The sequence below is a fragment of the Musa acuminata genome, chromosome BXJ1-5 (assembly GCF_036884655.1).
Source record: "Musa acuminata AAA Group cultivar baxijiao chromosome BXJ1-5, Cavendish_Baxijiao_AAA, whole genome shotgun sequence".
In the NCBI taxonomy this organism is placed as follows: Eukaryota; Viridiplantae; Streptophyta; class Magnoliopsida; order Zingiberales; family Musaceae; genus Musa; species Musa acuminata.
The window spans coordinates 23,615,313-23,624,560 of NC_088331.1; the positions used below are offsets into that span (position 1 = coordinate 23,615,313).

The window sequence follows — 9,248 nt, forward strand, 5'->3', positions numbered from 1 at the left end:
TCTAGACTTGATCTGCTTCCGCGCACTGGACCATTGCGCAACCCTCTTTGTGGACTTGGTCGTCAGAACCCTCTCGCTGAGCACCATCAACCAGCTCCTGGCTCTCTCACTCCAGCAACATCGTCCTCACTGCTTCCGGCGTGAGCCTTGCCAACGCCTCCGCCACCACTGTCCTCGCCTCCGGCAACATCATCCTCACTGTCAAGTGGCCGGTGGATGAGCATTAAACCATAATTTTTCATCCTGAAACTAATGTCCAAGCCATTCTCTCTTCGAGACCCAAACCATGATTTTATGCAATTGATGTTTCTTTTTCTTCCTCAAACACCTTTCCAAAGCAGAATTCATAAGCTTTATTTGTCTCAAAACCAACATTTTAGTTTATTTATTAGAGGTAGGATGTGGTCCAAAAAAAACAGACTTCGCCTTCTACAGCAAGAGCAGAAAAAGACCATGCAGAGAAATTTATAGGCTTCTTCAAGCCACCTTCACTTAGAAATTAATCTAGTCAACAAGTTTGATCTCATAGTGGTTATATTTAACTCTCAACTTGTTGGTCGCTAAGTCACGAGACCTGCAAGCAAGTGAAGCTGTTGCTTGACTTGTTAAAGAAAATGCCAAGAAACATTTCTTGCACAATGAAATTTGGTAAGAAACTTGCATAGTCAACCGAGAGTCTCTTGAATGTTTTATTATATTGTGTTAAAATTACAAAGAAACACACACACATCAAGATAATTATTTATAACTGAGTTTTCAATAACAAAATATTTGAAGCGTAATTTGTTCTCTTGAGAAAGAGTTTAATGTTTGATGCTCTCATTTACCGTAGCATAAGGCAATCACTGCCAATTCGACAAGTATTAACTCATTCAGTACTCGGAAAGGCAATGCAATAATGTAAGCGAATAGCAAGAGAGAGTTTCTGAATCATGCACTGCCACTCTCTTTCTTTCTTTCTTCTTTAAAATGGAGAGCACTTTTTAGATTCTCTACAATGAAGTTGTCCATGAAATAGCAGGAGACAATCTATCAAAAAGGACAAGTTACAGTTCATCATGCTCCAGGCTACATACACAATTCACATGCCATTGACATTGTTTTGTTTGGTTCATCAGAGATCAAGAAAGAGACAGCAAAACCCTTGTGCTACTATGCATGCATGCAGTACCAAACAGCCCTTCCACCGCTGCCTGAGGCCACAATCTAAAGCTCTACGCTACAGATTAGCCCACCCTACACTCTACCAGCAGTCTCATGGAAGGTTCCATGTACTTTGGTCCAGAATCACACCATCCAGCTGTATCCACCCCACCAAGCTTGTACGTATGCAGCTATTGAAGACAATACAATCTCTCTCTCTCTCTCTCTCTCTCACGTTCAAACGTAACACCGGGAAATTGCATAGCTCGCACTTCGATGGGTTACTTGAGCACAAAGCAACCCCAGCCGTTTGCCTTGGAGCTCGCCATCGTCTGCTGAGAATCTATGGGATCGTCTTCTACCCCGCTTGCAGGTCACCAGTCAAAAGCCGTAAACCTAACTTCTTATTTAATAGCTATGCGTTTGAATCAATCTTTTTCGCTTCGTTGTATTAGTTCAGTACCACTACAGAGTCCAATCTTTCTGATACAAAGCAAAGTCGATCATTAGAACTGAATTCAGTTCTTGCATCTGATATGTATGAAGATTCTAGCATCCACAGGTTGAACGTATTTGCTGCAAGGATGCTGTTCCTAAGCCTTCAAGCTCATTCTTTTGGCAATGTTGAATCACCAGTTGTTCCCCTGTTAAAACTCCAACAAGTCCCTTGAAGACACATTATAACTAGCAGTAATGTATTGAGGTTCTCAAGCTCTAGTAGCATTGTTAGTTAGCTGTGCGTGTTTAATTCGTACCAATAGCATATATCCCTGCGTTCTTATTTGTAGATGAAGAAGGTTCTTCCCATCTCAAGGTTTTTAATATCTTAAACTCTTTATCAAGCTTAACTTAGATGAGTGTGCTGTCTTCCCATTCTTTTGATATAGTATGGTTAGATTACCACTGATGCTTAGATGGTTTATTGCAGACCAACTCCAACATTTCCAATCCAGTTTTCGTATAGACTTTGTTTCCTAATATTGGTGTTAAAACACTGAGAATTAGGAATCACCGAAAGAAAGTTATGCATCAATCATCATATTAATATACCTTCAAAACGCCTTGAGATGTGGAAGTAAATCAGCTGATGGGTGGTGAGGATCTTCGGAGGAACCCTGCGTAGAATTTGCGCTCCCTATAAAGACCGTCCTCCCCTCTTCTTACTTGCCTCATATCACTTGGCTTCTCTCTTCGCCTGCTGGTCTCTTCCATCCATCCCTCTTGCTGCTTCTCTCGTAAAGAGGGAGATAAAGAACTCATGGCTCTCAGTACGCGCACTACTACTGACTCGAACTGGTGGGTGTTCACCCTTCCTGCCTTCTTCGGCGTCGATACGCTGCACTGCGACCTCCCCCTGCTCTTGCTCAGCCTCTTCATTGCTTTCGTCTCCTTCGGCCTGATCGCCTGGGTCCTGTCCCCCGGAGGCCGCGCTTGGTCTCACGGCCGGGCCCGCCGTGGTACCGTTTCTATACCTGGCCCCCGCGGCCTCCCCGTTTTCGGCTCCCTCTTCTCCCTCGTCCGCTCCCTCCCCCACCGCGCCCTCGCAGAGCTCTCCGCCGCCGCTGGTGCCAAGCCCCTCATGGCCTTCTCCATCGGATCCACCCCCGCCGTTGTCTCCTCCGACCCGGCCGTGGCCCGCGAGATCCTCTCACACCCGGCCTTCTCCGATCGCCCACTCAAACGCTCTGCCCGCGAGCTCATGTTCGCCCGCGCCATCGGCTTCGCTCCCAGCGGCTCCTACTGGCGCCTCCTTCGCCGCGTCGCCTCCGCCCACCTCTTCTCCCCCCGCCGCGTCGCCGCCCACGAACCCGGCCGCCAGGCCGATTGTTCCGCCATGTTGTCCGCCATCGCCGCCGAGCAGCGTCTGGCTGGCTGCGTCCGCCTCCGCCCGCACCTACAGAACGCCGCCCTGAACAACATCATGGGCAGCGTCTTCGGGCGGCGTTATGAGGTGTCGGTACCGGGGGGCGAGCAGGAGGCAGAGGAGTTGAAGGCCATGGTGCGGGAAGGCTTCGATCTCCTGGGCGCCTTCAACTGGTCTGATCACCTCCCGTGGCTGGTGCAGTTCTACGACCCCGCCAACGTGAAGAAGCGATGCGCCGCCCTCGTGCCGCGCATCCGCAGTCTGGTGACCAGCATCATCGCCGAGCACCGCCTCCAGGGGCCGAGCCGCGAGCAGGACAATGGCGACTTCCTTGACGTGCTCCTCTCGTTGGACGGCCACGAGAAGCTCGATGAAGACGACATGATCGCCGTCCTTTGGGTAACAACTCCCTCCATATATAAACGTAATATGTTTTAGTCGGAAGGAGTAATCTGTAAATATAGATTATCTTAGGGTTTATATATATATATATATATATATATATATATATATAATGAGTAGAAGTCGTTTGTTTGAGCGGCAGGAGATGATCTTCCGGGGCACGGACACGACAGCGCTGTTGACGGAGTGGACCATGGCGGAGCTGGTGCTCCACCCGGAGGTTCAGGCCAAGCTCCGCCGCGAGATCGACGCCGTCATTGGCCGCCACCACGTGCCGACGGATGCCGACGTCGTGCGGATGCCCTACCTCCAGGCCGTGATCAAGGAGACTTTCCGCAACCACCCGCCGGGACCCCTGCTCTCCTGGGCCCGCCTCTCCACCGACGACGTCCACCTAAGCAACGGTATGCTTGTCCCCGCCGGAACCACCGCCATGGTCAACATGTGGGCCATCGCGCACGACGCCAAGGTGTGGGCCCGGCCGGACTGCTTCGAGCCGGAGCGGTTTGTGGACGCCGATGGCGGAGCCGACGTCGACGTGCGGGGGGGTGACCTACGGCTAGCGCCCTTCGGGGCCGGCCGCCGTGTCTGCCCCGGCAAGAACCTGGGCCTGGCAACCGTGGGTCTCTGGGTGGCGCGGCTGGCCCACGGGTTCGAGTGGGCCCCCGTCGATGGCGCCGCGGTGGAGCTCGGTGAGGTGCTCAAGCTGTCACTGGAGATGAAGACTCCCCTCACTGCCGCTGCCACCCCAAGGGAGAACGTCGTTGGGGTGCTCTAGTTCACATGAAGAGTCTTCAGATATAGAAGCTAGTCGATGTTGTTAAGGGGCTCCAATTTTGGGTTGACGGTATCATGGAGTCTGGTTTACTTCTGTTTGCTTGTTAATTTTAGTAGTGTAACCAAAACTTCTACATAGTTTGTAACGGATGGTAGTTGTACTGTAGTAGTAGTAGTGGCGATCAGTTCTCGTATATTATACAGAAGTATTGTTAAAATATTAATTAATACGAAAAGAACGCACAGAAGCACACAGCTCTCCCCAAGAAACGCTTCGTCCAAGTGTAATGTCGTCACTGATGTGCTCCAGGAGAAGGGCTAGCTGGAAGATGGGCGCCTGCATGCATTGACCTGAAGAATGCTAGCTGCAGCATTTAAGTGATGATCGTTGGTTCTCATGGGTTCGCTAAAGCCGAGGGAGATCTACTTCAACTTTTCGTCGAGGATCAATGGCCATCGCCATGCGTGCCGTTGGATTTTCCTTAAAACCTCGCAGGACAAAGCGAGCGCTTCGGCAACTCGCAGGCAAAGAAATGGAAGAGCTATCTAGGGTTAGTAGAATAAGGTGGAAACTTACTATCGGGGATCAACGTCAACGAAAGAGGGGCCGACCAGAAATCATGAAGCAACTGGTGCCCACTGATGAACTCATTTACCATGTCCTGCGCTTGCTCGTTCCGAAGCTCAAGGTGCTCAGAACACCATCATAAGCAAAAGCACGGAGAGCTCACGTCTTGCCTTTATTGCTCCGTACTTAGCGATAGGGCAACTCAAGACAGTGAGAGAGATAAGACTGCAGTACTTGGCGTCATCGGTCACGCAAGGTGTACGGCTGAAGTTACGCCCGACGCCTTGCATGACATATACTAAGCACGTACGTACCACAAACCCTAGTCTATATATATGCGACGGCCTAAGGGAGGAAGGAGGAGACGACCTCTCTCTCTCTATCTCTGTCTTCTCGATGTACGCGTCGCACGCGTCGCGTCAGTGCAGCTTCCATTCACAACGTGATTCGGTCAATGATTTTGCTGCAGCGATTCATCCCAATGTACAACAGTTTACGTGGCCCTCAAAATCTTCTTTGATGCCATAAATGCATGCAGAAAAGATGAAAGGAAACCCTGAGTAGGCGAATTCTAAATTATACTGCTTAATACAAATAACACAAGTATTTAAGATAATTTACTACGATGAGGATCTACTTCGGTGTAGTTACTTGGGCCAAATCGATCTTAGATGTCCATACTTAATCATTTGAACTGGAGTGTGTCTGTGCTGTTGGTGTTATGTATGCATGTCAAACATACAACTAGCAGCTGCTTCTTTAACTATAAAACAGTAGAAGTTGCTGCTCAAGACCTGTGCACTAGCAACAATATATATACCTTCTGCCTTGACAAAGTCTATTATCCCCATGTGTATCTGCTCCATGTGCCATGCATGGAGGACATGCGACCCTGTAGAGCTACAGGATAATGAGTTGCCGTCCAAGTAATCAGTGGAAGGGACCAAATACACGCTAAGATGGCAGAGGAACGCATGTCATTTACCTTTACCTTGTCCATATACTTATTTGCATGAACATGACCGAGGCCTGAAGTGCAATTGTTTGAGGTTGAAGACAAGAATAAGAATTAGCTGTGGAAATCACACACAAACTAGTAGTACTGAACTGTTACCTTCAGGGGTTGCTAGCGATTGAAGGACCAATGGGAACATATGCTTTCTGCCATTCATTTCAAGCTTCAGGCTCCGTGGTTCTCTTGACCATAAGCGCACAGTGATAAAGATCACAGTCCCCAGATATTTTTCAATTAAAGACGAGTTGTGTCTCACAGACCTTTTTCCTCTGATGCGAAGGATTTTTGTATATTAACCACAACTTAGACTCATGCAACCAGGACTTTTTGTCTGATGGAATGCCTGGAAGATCATTTCATGCCTTGAGGAAGTGAGCAAAAGACATTGACTCTCAACTATTAAGGAAATTTAAAGGATATAATAAAACAACTTAGCAATTATTGATAGGTTTAAAAGTCCTATGATTAGGAAGTTTCTTACACTAGAAGGGATCATAATATTGGTCGGTATCTGCCAATCAACTTAATCTTGATTATATGACGAAAGACATGTGGGCTATTTATTAATAAAAAGATATCTCAATCTCACTCTTCTCATTTCTAGAACAGACAGCAAGCTGTACCATCTTGTCATGTTAATAACCAAGGAACATCAACTGCTGCTGCTTGTTTGTGCCTCCAAATAATTAAATGTGCGCTTCAGAAATCTCCTCAAGGACTGGGAAGATATTTGAACATTCTTTGGTTATCTATGAGAATAAAGCTTTCGCATATGACTAATACAAAGCGTCTTCAATATTCAATAGAGGAATAGTTTTTCTTATAATTCTATTTTGCCTGCAGGATTGTTCGTGAAAGCACCTGGAGTCAAACTGATCGTTTTTAGATGTTTACATCAAGCAACTGTTGCTATTTCTTTATCCTCTACTTGAGACCAACATAATATCCCAACTCATTTGGCGTTGGTACATGATTGTGGCAAGAATGAGGTGGGGAATCTGTTTCTAATATATGAATAAATATCTAGATGGGTCTGTGTTCAATGAACCATCAGCAGAAGCTGCATGTTTTGTTTCTGTGAAATGCAATATTTAGACTGGATATTGTTTGGAGCCAAGCAGGAGAAGTTCGTCGATATAGAAGACACAAGAAGATCCTCTATGGACATCAAGAAGGAAAAATCATCTGTAAAGCTAATAGATAATGAACTTCTTTGTCTCTCTCTTGATCTGAAACTGTCAGCTTGCTGCAATACACCTCATATCATCAACAATATGTGAGTTCTCTGGGCCATTAACATCGACTGACAGTGGACACAACTCCTATTTTATTTTCATAAATTTCAAGACATGTTTTACATAAATGTGTCCGATATCTGCCCACTATGCCTATCGATGCTTATACTTTGTAGTCTTGGAACATGCTTATACTTTTTATAGTTTTTCACCGGGCTTTATGTAGTAGTCAATAGTTATTTCAATCCTTATGTTTTTAAAAATTATATTGAGATCCTTATATTTATAAAAATAAAATATGAAGATATCTATATAAGATTAAAAACAATACTTTCATAAGATTAAAAATAAAAATAAAAATAAAAAATATTTTATTGAAATAATGAGGTTAAATATTTTACTTTCGTAAATATAGGGATCTCAATATAATATTTAAAAATATAAAAATCCAAATACTAAGGATGTAATTAGTCAGTTTGTATGTGTTAAGCAAGAATGAGACATTGACAAATGCTTGTTGGATTTGCACACAATTAAAAATAAAAAACACTTGGATTCTATTAAAAAGCAGCAAAGATGTTAGAAACATTTCTTGCCTCACCTCAAGAATCCAAAGCTCCTTGTCCATGGCATGGCCTCCAAGCATCGACATGCAGAAAAAACAGATCGACTAAGTTCAGCTGGAAACGAGCTTTCCTCCAAGTCAAACATGATGAACTCCAGGAAATCATTTCTTCGATCTATCAAAAATCTTTGATAAGATCCTTAGACCATCAATATATATTATCCGTGCTTGACAGCTTGTTCGTAGAACTCTTGTTGGAGCTTATCTTAATTTTGTTTTCCTGTTTACAGATTCAGCCTTTCACAATATGCTCATCCAGCTATGTGAACCAACATTACTCTTTTAATCTGAAATGTACCTCATCATCATCATCATAAAAATAAAAAGAGTTGGCAGGGGAACAAGTCTGATGCTATCTTCGTATATTATATATACATTGCCAACATTGTATCGTCTGGATCCGTGGCGCAATGGTAGCGCGTCTGACTCCAGATCAGAAGGTTGCGTGTTCGATTCACGTCGGGTTCAATTTTTTCCGGAAAAGGGTCATTTTTCGTTGCTTATTTCTTTTGATGGGTCAGGATTTGGGCCAGAGAAATCAAACCCGGCCCGTAGTGTCAGTCCAACCAGTAACGACTGTGCAAACACATGTACATCGTGTTTTTGATATGTTTTGCTTATTTCTTTTAATGGGTCAGATTCGGACCATAAAAATTAAACCCGGCCCGAAATGTCAATCCGACGAGTTGGAGATGTTAACAACCCCTGTGTAAAAACAAATACAACGACTTCTTGATAAGCGCGTCATCTCATTGCATGCAATCATCTTTATGAAATAAATATGATCGTTGCTTATTTCTTTTAATGGGTCATATTTCGGCCAGAAAATTAAACCCGGCACGAAACGTGAACAAAGATATGGATTTATGTGAATAAAGATATTCGAAACCCAATTCATTTCCAAAAAATAAAAAGATTTATCACTTATTTATGTTATAGTTTATTTATTTTATATGATGAGAAATTTAACGAGCATAAAAAAAAATAAAAGACCAGCCCATTCATTAGCTTACGAGCCGAAAGGCTCGTTTGAGTCCATCGTGTCCCAACAAAAGCCCGAGAACAAACCAACATGGATTGACTTACAAGTGCATGCGCAAAGATTTAATTGAATTATATGTGACATGAAATCTGCGTAACTATACATATATACATTATATATATATATATATATATATATATATATATATATATATATATATATATATATATATATATATATATATATAATTTTATGATTTTGGGTTATGGTGTCAACATGTCTCAAGTTGGATGGATCCTCGAAGAAAATTACATCCAACCAAATCTTATTGTGGTCGATTCGTACCGAGCATGCTTGCAGCAGGACCACCACTACCACCATCACCACCACCACCACCACCCCACCATCACCACCACCACCACCACCCCACTGTGAAAGATCATGACCTAACTATATCTAGATTAAAAATTATTTTCTTTCGTGGTTGGGAAAGTTTGTATTGATAAGATAACATACAAATTCAAATGACGGTAATTTTGATGAGCAAGAAAAAAAATCATCGATATATTTTTTTATTAAACTAAAAAATACTACATAAAAAGATACTATCTGAATTTGAGACTTATTAACTATATAA

General features: G+C 43.8%; 1 protein-coding gene and 1 non-coding gene across 3 annotated transcripts; both read left to right on the forward strand.

The window, feature by feature from the left end:
* The first annotated feature begins 1,379 nt into the window (after positions 1-1,379).
* On the forward strand, positions 1,380-4,410 carry LOC103974707 (cytochrome P450 78A11-like). Of its 2 annotated transcripts, XM_065183520.1 has the most exons (3): positions 1,399-1,516; positions 2,072-3,406; positions 3,552-4,410. In XM_065183520.1, exons 2-3 carry the CDS (start codon positions 2,402-2,404, stop codon positions 4,185-4,187), a joined length of 1,641 nt encoding a protein of 546 aa, XP_065039592.1. In that variant the 5' UTR covers positions 1,399-1,516; positions 2,072-2,401; the 3' UTR covers positions 4,188-4,410. The 2 variants fall into 2 exon arrangements, 1 of the variants encoding a protein (XP_065039592.1); XR_010513504.1 differs by lacking the exons at positions 2,072-3,406; positions 3,552-4,410 and adding an exon at positions 1,706-2,000 and having other exon boundaries at positions 1,380-1,516.
* Positions 4,411-8,025: 3,615 nt separating this feature from the next.
* TRNAW-CCA (transfer RNA tryptophan (anticodon CCA)) lies at positions 8,026-8,097 on the forward strand. Its single transcript has one exon. It is a non-coding gene; the product is annotated as a tRNA-Trp (tRNA).
* Positions 8,098-9,248: the final 1,151 nt, after the last annotated feature.